This window comes from Myotis brandtii, unplaced genomic scaffold (genome assembly GCF_000412655.1).
Source record: "Myotis brandtii unplaced genomic scaffold, ASM41265v1 scaffold1612, whole genome shotgun sequence".
Lineage (NCBI taxonomy): Eukaryota > Metazoa > Chordata > Mammalia > Chiroptera > Vespertilionidae > Myotis > Myotis brandtii.
The window spans coordinates 1,389,959-1,408,447 of NW_005355890.1; the positions used below are offsets into that span (position 1 = coordinate 1,389,959).

General features: G+C 54.5%; 1 protein-coding gene across 2 annotated transcripts in view; it reads left to right on the forward strand.

Annotated features, from left to right (window-relative positions):
* FAM178B (family with sequence similarity 178, member B) overlaps nt 1-18,489 on the forward strand; it is a 91,404-nt gene that overhangs the window by 7,323 nt on the left and 65,592 nt on the right. The window contains exons 5-7 of one of the 2 annotated variants that reach the window (XM_005862244.2): nt 3,208-3,360; nt 9,187-9,292; nt 13,525-13,609. In XM_005862244.2, the coding sequence (XP_005862306.1) occupies nt 3,208-3,360; nt 9,187-9,292; nt 13,525-13,609 (344 nt within the window). Of the gene's footprint in view, nt 1-3,207; nt 3,361-9,186; nt 9,293-13,524; nt 13,610-15,543; nt 15,615-18,489 lie in introns of those variants that run through there. The other variant, XM_014536419.1, reaches the window with a different exon arrangement.

Consider the following 18,489-nt stretch of genomic DNA (forward strand, 5'->3'; position numbering starts at 1 on the left):
TCTGCCCAAGGGGAGCCACTTCAGCCAAGTGACAGCACAAGTTGATCAGCACACTCCGACTGTGGCTGTCCAGGCTTTGCCTTTTCTTTTTTGTCAGTCCTCACCTGAGGATATTTTTTCCACAGATTTTTAAGAGAGTGGGGAAGGTAGGGGAAAAGAAAGACACATTGAAGAGGGGATATAATCCAACTATGTCAGGAGGGTGCACACTGTCAGTACCGTCACTGCATGAAGAGGGAATGGGGAAAGGGAGGCAGTGGGATGATTCCTGGGAATGAGGTGGCTGAGGCACCCCAACCGGGCCTACGGATCGAACCTGCAACCCAGGTACAGGTTCCTGACTGGTGCACAGGCCGACACTCTAACCACGGAGCCACACCGGCCAGGGCAGGCTTTGCTCTTTCCTAAGTCTGAGTGCTGTTATCCGGTGTTGGTTTGCAGTGATAGGCGGAGTGTGCGTTCGGCACCCACTTGCTGAGGATGTTGAGTGAAAGCACACGGACTTCCTCAGGGCCTCCACGTTTGTGACCCCAATATGATTGTTGACCAGAGATTGTTATGAACAACACCTTGGTGGACTGTTTGCTTTTTTCTGCAATTTTCTTGGTAACCAGTTGCCTCAGGACTAGATCAGGGCTCAGCACACTTACTGGGAAGTTTGTAAACGGTAAATATCTCAGGCTCTGCGGGCCATGCAGTCTAAGGACTCAGCTGTGCTGTGTGGCTGAAGGGCCTGCAGACATGTGAGTGGCTGTGCTGCCTGAAAGTCTCACTACAGAACTGGGCAGGCGGCACCCCCTGCCCGGTGCCCGTGCTCACTGCAGAGCCAAGTGCCAGATGGGCCGAGCACTGCTCACGGCTGCACAGGGACCCTGAGGGAAGGGGCTGTGCGTGTCACAGCGCCCCCAAGTGCCGGCACGTGCTGAGCGTGGAAATGGTGGAACCTCGGGGGTGGAGGCCTTGATGGCGGCACAGGTGATGAGAGCACTGCTCCTCTATGGTGGGGCCTCTGGATTTGGTTTCCAGTTCCCCACTCGCTGGACAGATAGCCTTGAAATTGAGCCTTTTAAATATCTCTGCAGCAGGAATAATTACTCTAGCTCTGCCTTCCTGCCACGTGCACTCAGGATTACAGAAGCCACGCTTGGATATTTTTAAATCCTAGCAGGAAGGGAGTTATCTGGGCAACCGGTTTAAGACAGGAGGGGTTTCAGGCTTGGAAATCGCTGATACTTTTCTGGGCACGTGACATTTTCAAGCTGGACTTTGAGAAAGCCAGTTGACAATAGCCACTTTGAGGTGGTGGTTTTGATGTGGGATCATGTTGATGGGATAGTTCAACTCTCTGCTTCAAAGAAAATGACTCCCTGATACACAAAGCCAGCAGCCTCTTCCCTTCCTGAGTCGGGTATGGCGCATGGAGGAGCGTAGGTCTGGAGGGGTGAGCTGAGGCGGGGGCCCAGTCTCGTCTGGCAGACAAGTCGCCTGTGACTCATATAACCACAGTTGCCCTCAGAAGGGACCCTGAGCATCCTGAGCAGATCATCTGCTCGCACGCAAAGGACTGGCTAGTGTTTGAATGGACGACATCCACATTCTCTATTTCCTCAAGTTGAAAGACCTTGTGTGTGTGCTGGGGTGGGGGAGGGAGGACATTTAAACCACAACAGCATCCTTTATCCTCAGTTCTGGGCTGTACAGGAAGCCCTCGATTAGATGTGTGAGGGTCATCTCGGAACTCTGAATGACAGACAGACGTTATAGTTAATATCACAAAAACCCCTTTGAATAGTGGTTTGGGGACAAGGTGAGACCTTTTTATAGGTAAGCCTACTTCTTGCAGACTTTGAATAACTTGTACATTTTTAAATTACAAAAGCAACTTTGGATATTCAAACAGCGAAGAAATTAATCTCAAATGGCAAAGAAATGAGTAAAACAGAAAATTGTTTTACCATCTGTGTGGCGGTTTTCCCAGGCTGCTTCCAGAGGCCACAGGGTCAGAATCTCCCAGCGTGAGGTCACCCCTTTGTGCTGCTTCACCCTCAGGGCAACCTGCAATTCTGGTCATCCCCTGACAGTGGGGCACTTGGCATGAAGTGAGAGAGTTCACCTGGCCAGCAGAGGGCAACCAGCTCGCTCTCCACCTCCAGTGCCCGCTGCTATGTACCATATCCTAACGGGAGCCCCAAGTGCTACCCTCTCCGAGTTCACAGTCTCAGCCCAGCTGGGATCCTGGGTAGGGGCAGTCCTCTGGTGAGGGAGGGCATGCAGTTCCGTAGCTGCTTTAATTTGTTGCTGTTACTGTTGTATGAAGTAAACAGGAAATGCCTCCTTTTCCCCAAATCCTGCTGCCCAGGGTGACCCTAGCTCATAGTTGCATGTGCCAGATATTGGAGTGTGGGGGGGTGCTGCGCGCATTCATGAGTGTGTGTATACCTACACACACACACATGTGCACACACACACTTCCCGTTCTGCAGCTTGCTCTTCCACCTGCATTGTGCAGCCACCTCATTCCCAGGAATCATCCCACTGCCTCCCTTTCCCCATTCCCTCTTCATGCAGTGACGGTACTGACAGTGTGTACCCTCCCCACATAGTTGGATTGTATCCCCCCTTCTTCTCCCTACTCTCTGATCTACTCAGTCAGACTCACAGGGAAGGTGGGGCCTGGGCATCTGCATTTTACCAGCTTCCCGGGGAGTCCTCCTGATCACGGAGCTTGAGGACCGCTGCCCTGAGGAAGAGCCTGGGCTCCTTCATGGCGAGGATGCTCTCCCTGACCCTGGCTGACCCAGCCTGGGCTCTGGCCTGTCCACCTGCTGGAGGGCACTGGGAAGTGCAGGGGCACTGATCCATCCTCCAGCACCTGGCACTGCACATGGTGGGCACTCTGGGGTTGTCACCATAGCCTCTAGCTCTTGGACTGAGGCCCACGGAGGGGTCAGGTATATGACAGAGTGAAAGGAGAGGGCCCCTTAGTCCAGCGGTCGCCAACCGGTGGTCCACGGACCACTGGGGGTTCATGAGGTCCGAAAGGTTGGCGACTGCTGCCTTAGTCTACATCTCAGGGGTTCTTCTCCATCAGCAGGTGGCGCTGTCCCCCTGGTTCAGTTCACCCACCTCCCCTCCCCCCAGCTCCCCAGGCCCCAGCTGCAGACCAGGTGTGCCTGCTGACCGGCTCTCCCACCCTTGCTTTGCCAGGACGCTGGTGGAGAGGTTCTCCATGTCCCTGCAGGTCATCCCCTCAGTCCATCCAGGAGAGGCCGTCTTTCTACCCAGGCATCACCCCCTGCCTTGCGACCTGGACTGTTCACACCTGGAGCCCCGTAACCACCTGGAAAGGCAGTTCCTCAGGTAAGTGTCTGTGCGGCATGACCAGGCCCCTCCTCATGGAGCCCCCTGATGGGGACCACCCCAAAGGAGGAAATCCAAAGCTGTGTTTAGGCCCATTTGGATGTGTCGACTTTTAGAGATGTAGACGAAATAGCCACAGTGTCTAACAATATTTAATTTTTTTTAAATCTTACATTTCAGTAAATATTAGCCTGTGTATTTATGTACTCATATTGCCTTTTTCCCTCACACCTGAGCTTCATCAAACGACTTTAATCACAGTCATCTTACATGCCTTCGGAGTTGTCTCCACCAACGCTGGAGCTGCTTTTTGGGCCAGCTAGCAGTTTCCAGAGCATGCGCCGCACCGCCAGCCACTCCCTGGGGCCCTGCATCAGTCTGTGTGCTCTGACGCTGGGAGTGTGTCCGGGCGGAGCACACTGTGTGTAATGTCAGGACAGCTTGTTCCTCTTCCCTGGGAAGGAAGTTCATGATCGTTATCACATAAGCACTGACTATGTTGCTTTTTAAGGCTTAAAAAAAAAACTTCATGACAGTAACATGCAACACTTGCAGTTGTTGAGTTCATACACGGAAGAAAAAGAGCCGCAGGACTCAGTGCGCAGCATCCCTGCGTGCAGTGCAGGCCGCCAGGAGCTGGCACGGAGGCAGCTGGCCCACCAGCTCACAAGGTCAGGCTGCCTCTGTGGCCCCTTCGGCCACATTAGGACTTGAACCCAGGAATCTTGTTCTCTTTTCCAGCTGTTTGGGGCTTCCTCATGTCTGTTTCATTAATTCTAAATCTACTTTTTTAAATAATAACATTTTGATGTGTTTCTTTTAAAACTGAGTCGCATGGAAAGTTTCAAACATACCTAACAGTAAAGAGAGCAGTATAATATGCCTCATGTGCCGGCATCAACTTCAACAATTATCAGCTCAAAGCCCGTCTTGTTCCATCTCTACTCCTGCCCCCTAACTAGCATTGTCCCCTCGGGTTGTCTTTAGGCAAATCCGACACACATAATTTAATCCGTACGTACTTCAATTTGTGTCTCTAAAAGCAGGATTCTATCTTTAGACATTACATCAATGCCATTATTGCACATAAAAAATACAGTAGCTTCCTATTATCAGTCAATGTTGAGCTTTCCTTGATTGTCTTATAGATGTCTTCTACATGTTGTTCACATCAGGACGCAGACACCGCACGCAGGCAGACAGCGAATGCTGCTCGGGAAGGATGCTGCACTGCACTGGTGCCGTCCTCGTTGCGTGGCGTGCAGGCTGTGTCCTCCTTCCCTGTTATAACAGCGTGTGGAAAATGTGCTTACACACACAGTGTCTGTCTGGAGGTCTGGAGTATACCCCTGGCTGAGATGTGAGGTGGTTTGGCCTGAGCATATGAATATTGATGAAGGTTCACTTTACCAAATTGAAAATGTATCTAATAAAGAGATGATGAAAAGGGGGGAAAGGAATGAAGGGAGAAGAGGAAAGATAGTGGAGCTGGAGAAAGGAGGGGATAGCGAACAGGCCGGGCAGGAGTGGGGTGGGGAGGACAGGAGAGAGGAAGGCAGCTTCCTGAGCAGCCTCACGGTTTGTGCCAACAGCAGGACTTCTGCCCCGGGCTCAACGGCCCGCAGGAAGTGTTGGACAGATGAGCTGGCCCATGGAGCAGTGACCTGGATCTGAGCAGCCCTGCCAAATGGGGCCAGGTGGCTGGCCGGCTCCCTTGGAGGGAGGAATGCAGGCCCTCCTGCCTGAGGCGTGCTAACGACAGTGCGGCCTTGCCAGCCGGCAAATCCCAAAGTGAGGGCGTTCTGGTCCGGGCCCTGCTCCGCATGGGTAAGGGCTGCTTCCTGAAGGTCACCATTTAGCCTCGGGGCCATCTTTTAGTTCCTGTTTTTGCCAAGGACTTCAAGTTCAGACACAAGAGTGGGGGATACTGGTCCTTTAATAATTATCCCGTTGTGTTCAGCCGGAAACACGAAAATGGAGGAAGAATAAAAGATCACTTGATCTCAAAAAAGCAGTGTTTCCATTTCCTGCCGTACAGACAGCTAACACTGTGATTACAGGTCATTGTAACTGTCCTCCTTATACTCCTGTGTTTTCCAGACTTTCTGTAGTGAACATTTTTATCATTGAGGGGGGAAAAAGTGAATGCCTCCATAAAAATCACTTCCAGAAATAGAGTCGCTTCTTGCCCGTCCGTGAAAAGGAGGATTATCTTTCTCCCCACTGTTCACCATGGGAAACCTTGGCACCGAGTAAGCAGGCTGTTTGTCTCAGACGGCAGAGCAAATGGGTAGCTGAGCGCCGCAGCCGGCCCGTCCCCAGGACTGGGCCTGCACAGGAGTCCGAGCCCGCAGCTGTGGCACCGGAGGTGGCCCGGCCATCCCTCTGCTCATCACCCAGTTGGATGTGTGGCCTCAGCGCAGTTCCCTGGGACCAAGGGCACAGGCCTTCATGACAGAGCTGGTGCCGGGCTGAACTTTTTCCTCCTCCCTGGACAGCAGTTCAACAGGAAATCCGACGCCCTGAGCGGAAGCTTCAGGACGTGCCCACTCCCGGCCAGGAGGCAGCTCCAGGGAAGGTGGGGGCTGCCCGCTGAATTATTCGGGGTGCTCCCCTGGCCCTGCAGTGTGCATGGGGGTGTCCTGCAGGTGGGGCGCCTGGTGCACAGGCCAGGGCTTCGCTCCGTGAATACTTTAACAGGAGAACGGGCGGGTCCGAGCTGCGAGGGCTCTGCTGCGTGGGCACCGGATCTCTGAGGCCCAGCCCTCACTTTGCCAGGCCCTCCTCTTCCTGGCATGCTGGGGTTGAAGCCTGTGAAATAAATCCAGTAGTTAGAGAGTGGGCAGGACTGAGCCACCACTGGCTGCAACTGTCCCTGAAAATACAGAGCCCACAGACAGGGCTGTCGCTGGGGTCCTGCTCTGACCTGGTGATGCTGCTTAGCTTTGACAAAGGGAAAGCCAGAAAGAGAAGAGCAGCAGGGATGAAGGCTCTGAGCACTATTCCTTTCTGTTCTCCGAGGAGGCCGTTAAACTTTCATTTGAGTAACTTGGCAAGGGCGCAGAAACTGATACTGTATAAATAGCTACACTGTGTTTATGCCTCCACCAGCGTGGGATTCCCAAGGCACGGAGAGACTGCCCTCTGGGACTGCTGCCGGGAGGTGGGGGGAGGGAAGGCTGGAGGACTGTTGGCGAGGCACTATCAGGCATGGACGTCCACGCAGAGGCCGGAGCTCTGCCCAGCACCCACGTGGGTCCACGCCGGCCCTTTGGTGCTGTCCCCTTGTTTTGTGCAGTTCTCCTTTGGGGCTGATTCCCCTTTCCTTCCCTCAGCTCCCGGGCCCTCCGTCCTCGCCATGGGGTTGGGGATCAGCAGTTTTCTGACTGGCTGCTCCTTGTCCTGGCGAGAACCTCCCTACTGGGACCCCGGGGTGGACAGTGTGGCTTTGTGTTCAGCCAGGCCGTGCGGCATCTGCTGTGACCAAGGCTCCCTCCTCCCGGCTCATTGTCAGCATAACTGCTGACCGTAGCGTTGGCTTAGCCACCCCGCGTCTGAGTTCTTGATTTGTAGACGTGGCAAGGGTTTTGGTAAATCTAACAACCACTGAGTCTGTGACCCACATGTTTGAGCACTCAGCACACCCCCCCCTGCCCCTCCCCTTTCCTCCCAGGTACTGCTGCAGGCTCTCCTGCTCCCATCGGGGCCCTGTGCAGTGAGGCCCTCCTGCCCTTCCACTAAGCTGGAGGTCACTCGTGTCTCACCTGTCCCTTCCGCTGCAGGGGCAGCCCGTGAATTCGTGGGGTGAAGCAGCACTTGTGGCCTAGCCCTGGGCAGAGTTCCTAAAGCCACTCGCTCCGGGCGCCCTGGGCCACCCTTTCTGCCATCTCTTGCTGCTGGTCTTACAGACTAACCCTAACTCGGCAGCCGTGAGCCCAGAGGCAGCCTGATCATTCCTGTGGCAGCAACTGCGCTGCAAAGTGGGCGAGGCAGAAGTGAGACGTTGCCACCTGAGGGGTGTCGCTCCCTTGGAGCAGCGGTTGGAAATGCATTGATTGAGCCAACGGGGGCTTGTACGGTCAGTCCCCCCAACACCGTGGTCGGCAAACCGCGGCTCGCGAGCCACATGCGGCTCTTTGGCCCCTTGAGTGTGGTTCTTCCACAAAATACCACGTGCTGGCGCACGCGTACGGTGCGATTGAAACTTTGTGGCCCATGTGCAGAAGTCGGTATTTTGTGGAAGAGCCGGTATTTTGTGGAAGAGCCACACTCAAGGGGCCAAAGAACCACATGTGGCTCGCGAGCCGCGGTTTGCCGACCACTGCCCCAACAGAATGCCACAGTCTCCCAAGAGTCCCTGGAGCACCAGCCTCCTTGCCACGTGGCCCCTGGTCAAGTCCTGCTGGTCTGTGAGGTCCTCCAGACATCGTTTGCCTGGGTATTGTCTGCATCCGGGGTTCTGTGCTGGAACCACGCGGGCATCATGGGGTCAGTCCATGAAAGTGTCCATGTGACCAAGCGCATGGAGCCGAGCGGTGCCCCAGCAGCCCCGGGGCACACACATGTTTCATGAACAAATAAAGGTCTATTTTAGAGCCGTCAACTTCACAAACACAGGGGGAAAGCTGCTTTCTCCTCTGAACTTAAATGACTTGGAAAATATAAACAATTTGTAAATTGCCTGGACATACTCAAGGAGACAGCATCTTGGCTTGGAGGAGAACCTTTGTTCTGGAGCATTCCGTGCCTCACAGAATAAAATATGTCCTTTGTAAAAAGGAGAGGGTGGGCTGGCCGAGGACTTTCTATCTGGAGTCAGGATTTTAAATGCTGTCCAAAATCTTGGCGTGGGCCTGGCCATCAAAGCAAGAACAAACGGGGAAGTTACATTCCCATCTCCTGGAATCCATATTAACTGCCTTTAGGACTATCCCGAGAGCAAAGGGTGCTCACCAATGCAGCGGCAGGACAGGCTCCCCGCCCCAGCCCCCCAGAGATGAAGCCAGCAACCCTCCAAAGTGGCTTCCGGAGCTCCTTCTCCGAGGGCCTAGAGCCACCTGGAGCGTTTCAGCTCCTGGTCACAGGGTGGCCAGCAGGCCGGTGGGCTCAGGCTTCTCTCCATGTGGCAGTGGGATTTGAAGGCTCCTGTTAGGACACTGTCCTGAGTGGGGCTCGGGTTCGGGCCACAGGCAGGTGGTGACTGGGTGCCAGTCCCCTGGACTTGGGTCGCTGCTGCTTACATGGTTTCTGGAGTCCTCGGCGGCACCCTTGTTTGTGATTTGCTTCCCAGAATTTCCCTGCCTCCAGCCCCTTTCTATTATTTCCCCATCTTCTCAGGTGTCCCCTTTGTTTCGGAAAAACAGCCCAGGCAGAAAAGCGCCGTGTAATCGGAGTCCGGACGCTGGCCCACGTGGGCCCTGTGGTAACTCTGCCCCCAACGGTGGGGCCCCAGGCTGAGGCCGTGACTCCCGATTCTTCCCTGAGCTGCCTCGGATCCCCCAGTCAGCCTGTGAACCCCTCAGTCCCCCTCTGTCCAGTGGGAAGGACAGCGTGTTTAAAGCACTGTGAGATGTGCTCACAGGGAGCAAGTGATTCTGATGAGAGCAGTTTTACCCTCCAAGCTGCTTGCATCCTGGGCTCTACAAACGTGTTTGTCCATAGCGATGACTGACATGATTCTAGCACCCTGGTGAGGCTGAAACTCGAGAATCCCCCACCCTGTTTTACTGAGACGGGTGTGAAGGAAGGCTGCCAGGCCGCCGGCCGGCCGGAGCTCCCTAACCTGGCTCCGGCCCCCTAACCTGGCTCCGCTCCTCTGCCCCGCAGCTCCCCGCTGGCCCAGCAGCTCTCCTTCCTGCGCAGTGGCCTCCTGAGCAACCTCTACCTGCACCGGCCCGGCTGCCCTGTGCCCCTGCTCCGGTGGCTGTTCCAGGTGAGGACCCAGGCCTGCCACCAGGTGGCGGGAGCATTCCGGCCTGCAGCCCGGCAGAGCCATGGGGAAGGGAGGGGAAAGGAGGGCGGGAGCATGCCTTTTCCTCCTCTGGTCTGGGCGGCTTCTGGGTTTGTTCCAGCTGAGGCAAGAGGAGGAAGGCCTGTGATGGCATCGTTGGGAAGATGCTGGGACCGGCCTGTGGTCTGTTGCCCAGAGCATGTGCCTCGCAGGGTGCTGCCTGTGCCCCCGAAGTCCTCTCTGTGGTTCTGTCCCTGCTACTCCACAGGTGCCTCCCGAGTCCCAGCTCATCTCTACTCCAAGTCTCAGGGCCTGGCTCAGGGCCCGCCACAGCCTGGAGCACCCTGCAAGTGTGGGGGCCCCGTGAATTTCAAGCTAGGGCTGCTCAGGTGTTGAGCGTCTGCCTCTTCTGTGGGTTGTAGTCAGCTGGGGAAGCCCAGAGCAGCTGCGCCTGCCCCTTTCTGCCCTGCTGGTTGCCCCTGGGCCTGAGGAATAAGGTGAGAGCCAGCAGGGACAGCCCAGGCACCAGCTGCCGAGATCTGAACGTGGCCAGCCTTGGCACCTACCCAGGACAGAACCGTCCCTGTCCGGGAGGGCAGGTCAAAAGTTCCACCTGGTCTCATTCCTGCGCGTTGGAGCCTGGATCCCAGCTGTACATGAGAGCAGCATGCAGGGCGATTGGTCGAGGAAGTCGCCTTGCTGACTGGCTGCCTTCCAGAAAGAGCCCTCCAGCTCTCTCCTCCCAGCGCCCCTCCCTGCCCCAGAGGGAAGAGGCACCCTTGGTGCCTGGGGCTATTGTGTGTGGCTGTTGCCCTTGTCCCTCCCCCAGGCCCAGTGGGAATGGTGGACCAGTGACAGGGAACAGTGTGGCCTTTCTTCTCTGCTCCCAGTCAGTGCAGCGTCTCTGTGCTCCGTGCACAGTATATGACAAAACACACAATCGGGCATTAGGAGGCACAAAGGGCCCGTCTGAGACGTCGCCCACAGAGGGTCCTTGTGTGACCCTGGCACGGTGTGGACGGCCTTCCTTGTCCGTAAGGCCTGGGAGGAGTGAGCTACCCCTGCCCAGTCTCTTCTCCCACCTCTGTCACCCCAGGAGAGCCATAGAGCAGAGGCACCAGCCCTGAGGCCAGACTGCTGCAGTTCCTCCTCTGCCGATTCCTGCTGTGTGACCTTGGGCAGGTTAGCTAGTGTCAGCCTAGGCCTCAGTTTTGTAGTCTGTGAACAGGGGCTGAGAGTCCCAGGTGGAGGTTAAATGAAGTCCTGTGACCTGCCTTGTTTGGATGGTCCCCCACGGCTCTGCCAGGGCCTGGCACCTTCTGGAAGGAGTGTTAGCGAGAGGCTCCAGTTCTCCATCTTCAGGAAGGAGACAAGTGGCCATGTGGCTGTCATGTGGTCACACTGCAGGCCTTCACGGGGACTCTGCCATTTCACTTCTGAGGTTTGGGCTTTCTTGCACTTTCCCCACAGTAGCACCATCCATTCATTCATAGACATCGACTAAGGACCTGCTATACTGAGCTCTAGGGATGGAAGGGTTTGGAGACTGGCGTCCTGGGTGCCTGCCCAGAATGTGGCCCTGTGCTCAGCATACTTCTGAGCCTTCCTATTATGGGGACTCTGACTGCAAGAGGCAGAAATTCCTGGGGCTCCCTGAAGCTGCTGAGGAGAGTCTTAGAAAGGTGCAGGGGTCGTTTGTGGGGTTATCAGGAGGAGCAGAAATGAGGGTGGAGAAGGTTTGGGATCCTAGGAAAGATCTTGGCTTTTCTCTACTCTGCAGACTCCATGGCCAAGTACATTCTCAGATAGGAGAGTCTGATTGGACTAAGAAGGGTTAAGTGACACCCCCAACCCCACTCCATCCTATCAAAGGCAGCTGGGTGAGCAGGGTCTCTGGGCTGCCCAAGGCTCCTGGGCACACCTGCGGCTGACTCAGAGTCCTGTGGGTGAGCAGGGCAGACCTCCCCAACCTGCTCATTCGACTGTTTCTTTGGAAAGGATATCCTCAGGTCCCATGGGACAAGGTCCTGCTGCCACCCCCGGATCCCTCCCAGGGGCTTCAGGTGGGTATACAGTGGGCACTGGGTGAATAGACTTTGGCCTCGGTGCTCATGAATTATGTGAACTTGTTACTAGCGCCCTAGTGTATACCTGCCAAGTGAGCCTTGCTGGGGACGTGGACAAAAGCAGGTATCATTGCTCTGAATTTATATTCTTGTTGGGAAACAATCAGATGTCCAGCTATGAAAAAAGAAGTTATGAGAAATTATGAGAGGAGGAGGAGGCAGAGTTCTGGTTTCTTAGGTCAGATCCCAGGAAGCTGGCTCTGAGACGTGATTTCCCAGCATATTTCTGGGAAGAGGGTGGGGGTGTGCGTCACTCTCAGCAGCTACCCTGGGAGGGAGAGAAGAGAAGGCCTGGGCGGAGTCAATGCAAATGCAAGAGAGGTCACAGCCAGTCTTGCAGGGGCTTCTGGGACTGGGGGGACCTTTAGAGTTGTCCCCATGGAGGCAAGGGGCGCAGGCCTTTGGACCCCAGCCTAGGCCAGTTAGCAGACAAAGGCTGCACTTGGAGAGGGGTGTGACCTTGGGTGAGGCACTCCCTTCAGCCAAGGTTAATGTCCAGAGGGACTGGCTCAGGGCCCTCAGGCAGCAACGGCACTGAGCCCTGGGGGTGGGACCTTGTCCTGAAAGGGGCTGTGCCCAGGGCGCCCACCACAGCGTCCTTTTCTCAGCACTCGGGAGGACGGTGCATGGGCAGCATGGCTGGCTCTGTGTGTCCTCAGGCCAGATGGCACTGTCGGGAGGGTGCTGTCCATGCCACTCAGCCCAACTGTGAGCCTGCGGGGCTAAAAAATATTAATACTTTTCCTCACACCTTCCAAGTTCTTCTGGCTGGGCTAATAAATGAACAGAGACAGGTTAACAGAGAAAAACAAAGTTTAATGCATGTGCCTGGCATGGAATTCACATAGGCATGGAATTCCAAAGACAGTGAGGCAGCATTGGGTATAGAAGACATTTTTGGGCAAAGGAGACAAGAGGGAATGGGAATTAGATTCCAGAAGTGAGAATGGCTGACTCACAGGTAGTTGAGGAAGAGCAAATCGCACCTGGCAGGACAGCTCTTGCTGGACCACCCAGAGACCGTGGTTCATAGACAGTGTGTAGCTCACAGGCCCTGCTGGGCCTCTTGTTCACCACACGTCATTCACTTCAGGCTGAGGCGACATCCTAAGGCAGTGATGGCGAACCTTTTGAGCTCGGCGTGTCAGCATTTTGAAAAACCCTAACTTAACTCTGGTGCCATGTCACATATAGAAATTTTTTGATATTTGCAACCATAGTAAAACAAAGACTTATATTTTTGATATTTATTTTATATATTTAAATGCCATTTAACAAAGAAAAATCAACCAAAAAAATGAGTTCGCGTGTCACCTCTGACACACGTGTCATAGGTTCGCCATCACTGTCCAAAGGTCTCCTTCCTGGAGCAGCTTTCTCTGTCTGAGTCTCTTGGGCAGGAAAGGGAAGGGGGGTCAGAGGTTCTTTCTGAGTCTTTTGCCTTTTGACAAACAGCTTAAAACCAATATGCCAGAAAGGGCAGCTTCAGGGTAGCAGAATTCTGGTCCCTTCAACCTTCAGAGTCAAGGAGCCTTCAAGTAAGGATCCCAGGGAGTTTGAGTCAAGTGGGAGACCTGCCGCCCCCTCCCCAGCCCAGGTTGTTGGAGGATCTGCACTGAGTGCCGGGGCCTCCCAGAGCCGGCCGGCCGGCCGCCTCAGATGAGGGAAGTGAAGGCACCGACCTGGAAGTGGTGGGGGATCACAAAGAGGGGCCGGCCTGTCATTGTCCAGCTGACTTTCAAGCTCTTTCTCTTTCCTGCACTGGCTCCTGCCTGGAGGGGCCCAGCAGTGACCACGGGGAGTGAGGGGCAGGACAAGACTCCCGCACAGGGAGGTGGACGGAGTAGGAGGTTTCAAGTCACATAGACCGGGTTGCATCCTGGCTTTGCCCTTACTAGCTGGGTGACCCTAGGAAGCTGCTTGAGCGTCTGAGCGTGATTTCCTCCTCTGTAAAATGGCAATAATGACAATATTCGTGTCCCGCATGCGCTCGTGAGGACTGAATGGACTTACTTGACGGAGCAGTAAAGGTGCGTGCTGTGCTGTAACTCATAGGAGTGACCGGCAACCTGTGGTTTCTCCTCCCAGCTGCTGACATGGCCTCCAGAAATTTCTTCGGGCGCCTTTGGCCTCCTGTGGGATCTCAGCGTGGATGGTCTCTGTCGTCAGTCTGGTCAGTACCAGGGTGTGGGGTGGAGGCTGCCGCCCTGAGCTGGCGGTCACCTTTCACAGCTCCCAGTCTCCTGGCACCGGCATGCGGGGGAGGTGCTGGGGGAGGGGGATGCTGGGGGGACGCTGCGTCGCCAGGCTGTGGAGACATGGGGCCATCTTTGGCTCTGGCGTCAACAGTTGTAGAAAGCTGAGCTGACAGGCTCCATGGCACCTGGATCTGGCCTCAGGGGAATGTCACTGTGGCCAAGTCCAGGCTGATCTCACAGACTCCCAGAACAGTCTAGAAGGCCAGTTCTCTGGATTTAAGGGGACAGTTCTTTCTGAACTACATCAGGTCAGGGAAGCTCCTGGGATTGGACTAACCAGGGCCGGAGCCAGTGAAGGGATGCACGTAAGTCACTCTTACACTTCCGGAAGTTCTGAGTTCACAGACGAAATTGGGTTTCCCTCCAGTGGCTGCACGCTTCCCGGGTTGTCACCGTTTCTACCTGAACCCAGACACTTTGGCACCAAAAAAAAAAAAAAAAAAATCATGTACCAATTGAAAGTTGCTTACAGTAGGCAGACAGTGAGAGGGACAAACAGGAGTCCAGACCCCGCCTTTGCTCCCTGCCGGAGTCTGCCCATCTCCCGCTGAAACACTGACGGCATAGCTCAGAAGGCCAAGGTCGGAGACCACGATGCACCATTCACACCCACCAGCACTTTGACCCTCGGCTTTTGTGCCTTCCTGTTTCAGGAGTTGGCTGAGCTGGGGGCCAGCTGTCAAATTAGAGCATCCAGACCCCTGCCCCCGCCTAGGGCCCCTCTGAGGGTTTCTGAATAGCGCCAGTCTCCGCATCCTCTCCCTTTTCATAACCTCTGCCCCTGCGCCCGGCTGCCCTTTCTGGAGCCCCCGGGGCCACCTCTGCGGCATGCCTGCCCTTTGGGGAACAGAGGCCTCCCTTGTCCTGCTCCTCTCCTCCAGGCAGTGGTATGTCTCCTCCCAGAGAGGGGAGAGGCCGAGGCCGTCCCACTCTTCTCTGCTTCTTGCCACATTGTCCTTGATTCGCCCTCCATCAGGAGGGCCAGGGTCTTCTCCTGAGCTCCCACGTGGCTTAGCTCTGCTCCCTCCACTCCAGAGCATTTCTCATGCACCACGTGGGAGCCCATCTGGGGCCGTTGTCCTCCCCCGCCCCCCACCCCCACCATAACCATTGGAATAGACTGGCCTAGAATTCCAGGCCCAAGGTGCAGTTTTCACGGATTCAGAGAAAGTCAAAGGCCAGGTCCACACAAGAACTGTCAGCAGGGACTTGAACAGATGTCCTCACACGCAGGCTCACAGCAGCATTACTCACAACAGCCAAAAGGTGGGAGCAACCCAAGAACCCGCTGGTGAGTGACTGGGTAATAGTGTGTAGACACATGCGATGGAGCGTTATTCAGCCTTGAAAAGGGAGGAAACGGACAGGCTACAGCACAGATGAGCCTGGAGGACATCATGCTGAGTGAAATAAGCCAGAATCAAAAGGACAACTGCTAGCTGACTCCTTTTATATGAGGTCCCTAAAGTCATCAAAATTATAGGGACAGAAAGTAGAAGGTGGTTGCCAGGGAATGGGAGGAGGGGTGGGGAGTTCGTGTTTGATAGGCACAGTGTCTGTCTGGGAAGACGAGAAGTTTGGGAGAAGCATAGATTTTGCCCTCCTAACCCCCTCACTGCTGTGCGGTCACCATCCCCATCCCATGTTCTGTGCTTTGTACCATAACAAAGAGACAAAACAAAACAGCCAAGTCCGGAGCCTAGAGCCAGTGCCGGGAGAGACTCTCCCAAAAGCTGGAGCTGAAAGTCAGCCGCCAGTTCACGAAGCATTTGTGAGATCCATCAGACCCAGGGTCGCTGCAAACAGAATCACGTGCCTTGGATTTGTCTACAAGTTGAGGTGCTCTGAGTGTCCTTTCATCTGGGGGTCACAGCCCTCAGGGAAGAACCAGGGGCCCCCTCCCATCGGGATCTGTGATTGGTGTGTGAGTCGTCAAGCTGCCTGACCTTTCTCTTTGTAAACTGGGGATATTTCTTCCCTTTCCTCGAGCTCGTGGTTATAGGCAGCCCTTCCCAGACTCGCTGGGGAGTCTTACCCCACCATGCTCCCCCAGCCAGGGGAGGGCAAGGCGGCCTGGCCTCTGGCGGAGCTGACAGTGTGCAGGTGTCCTCCAGGTGAGGGGCTGAGGACTGGCAGCGGGGTCCTTGGAGCATTGTACTGAGTGTGGCGGGAAGGATTGTCCTGACTGAGAAGCACACGTAACCGTTTAGAGCTCCTGGCTGAGCTTGGAGGACGGGACACCCTGCACCCTGACGTTCTTCATGCAGGGGGTGTGTATTCATTCATTCAGCAGACATGCGCTGAGGCGTCCTGTATTCTAGCAGCTCGCTCAATGGGGCAGAGGGAGAGTCGGGAATGAGGAGGCAGATTCCTGCCCTCAGGAGGCTGCTGGCCCATGGGCGGGATGGCTGCGCAGCTGCAGTAAGAGACGGAAGAGAGGGCAGGGCAACCCGGTGGACTTGCAGTGGTGGAGTTGGTGGGGGCAGGAGTTGGGGCGTGATTTGTAGACTAGGGGCCGGTGATCCATCTCGAAAGATGGTAGGGCCGGGCTTGCAAGCTCAGTTGCCTCTGGGGACCGAGCTCTCTCTAAAGGGCTGTCAGGTCCGGTGCTGCCAGGTCTCTCTCCATGTTCAAGACAAGCTGTGTGTTGGTTAGGATGGACTTTGCCTATAACAAATACCCACGTCAGAGAGGTTTATTATCTCACGTAACAGACATTCCAGAGGCGGGTTGCGGGCTCTGTCCAGCACATCTGAGTGTCAGAGCTCTGGCTCAGCCCGGGTGCCTCGTGGCTCCCGCGGGGTTGCAGAGTGGCTGTCATAGCTCCAGCGTCACCATGTTTTATGAGGCAGCAGTGGGCAAGGCAGGGCATTCTTTGCATTTTGTTTCACTGAACAGAACTGTGTCACGGGCTTCCTGGCTGTCAGTGCCCTTTGAACCCCTGGCTATGTCTGAAAAATTTCAGCTCCATGAATTCTACTCCTTCAAGGTAGAACTCCAGACACTCACGTTTCCATCCTCCTTCCAAATATTTGAATTTTTAGTTTTGGAATTTCCATTTAGTTCTTCTTCTTATTCCTTCTTCCTTCTTCCTTCTTCCTTCTTCTTCCTACTCTTCCTTCTTCCTTCTTCTTATTCTTCCGTCTTCTTCCTTATTCTTCTTCCTTCTTCTTCCTTCTTCTTCTTCCTTCTTCCTCTTCCTCTTCTTCCTCTTCCTCTTCTTCCTCTTCACTGGGATTTCTTATTTGTTCATTCAACGAGAGCATATTTCATTGACCTCCTTGAGCATAGTTATGATAGCTACTTTAAAATTCTTATCTGTGATTCAAACATCCGGATAATCTAATTCATTACATGGAAAATTAAGTATGAAAGTAAACTTTTACTTAGAATGAGTAATGAAATCATGGAACAAAATGCTGGACCTTGGGAGGTTCTTTCTCCTCCATCTTTTTAGGGTGTTTTCCAGAACATTCCTTACCTAACCTAGAGCGTTCGGGGCACGCAGGGGAGGGCCCGGGCCTTAAGCTGCATCAGCTTTGTGGTCAGTTGGCTCTGGCATATGATCAAACGATTTTCTGTTCAAGCAGCCAGTCCCGGTCTAAGAGTTCTGACTGCTCCAGGAGCCACCCTAGGCCAGTTCCTGCAAAGGGCAAGGGGATGTCACGGTTCTTCCACTGGATGGACCAGCTTTTCCTAGCAGAAGCCCGAACAAAACCCGGCTTCTCCCAGGGAAGAAGAGGAGCGTGGCTCTTGTATCGGCAGCCAGCGGCCATGGCCAGAATGTGGATGTTTATGTGAAATCTCAGGGTAACTAATTCAGTTAGAAAACAAAAGTAAAAACTGCCCTGGCCGGATTGGCTGCATAGTTAGAGCGTCAGCCTGAGGACTGAAGGCTCACGAGTTCGATTGCTGGTGAAGGGCACGTACCTCTATCTCAGTTGCAGTTCCAATCCCTGGCCCCTGCTGGAGGCAACCAGTTGATGTGTCTCTCTCACATTGATGTTTCTGTCTCTCCTCCCCTCCTCCTCCGCCCCCCTCCAATCTCCCTCCCTCTCCCTTCTACTCTTTCTCTCTCTCTCAAGATCAATGGAAAAAATATCCTCGGGTGAGGATTGAAAAAAAGGAAAGCAAAAACTCCCGCTGCGAATCCATCTGCAGACTCTTTTCAACTGCAGATGGAATATAGCTCCCCTGGTCTGCACCCCCAGGGAGAGGATTCAGGTGCCAAGAGGTACAGGGAAGCAGGGAGCCGCAGAACAAAGAACGGGGGGTACAGGAGATGAGGCTGAACATGGGGAGCGGGCCAGGTCTCGGAGGACAGTGGGGTCGTTACAGACAGGGTGAAGCTTACTCTTTGGTAAGACCAAGACAGAACTATTGCTATTTAGATATAATCCACATACCATATAGGTCACCCTGTTAAAGCGTGTGATTCACAGAGTTGTTCAACCATCACCACTGTCTAATCCCAGAGCATTTTCCTCACCCTCACAAGAAGCTTCATGCCCATCAGCGGTCACTCACTCTCAGTCCCCACTCTCCCAGGTCCTGGCAACCCCTGGTCTGCGTCTGTCTCGGTGATTTGCTTATTCTGGACATTTCACATAAATGGAATCACACAGTAGGTGACCTTCTTTTTTATTTTTATGGTTGAAAATATTACATATGTCCCCCTTCCCCCTCTATTGACCTCTTCTAGCCCCCCTTCCCTGCCCCCCAGGCCTTCACCACCCTATCGTCTGTGTCCATGGGTTATGCTTAGATGCATACAACGTCTTTGGTTGATCTCTTC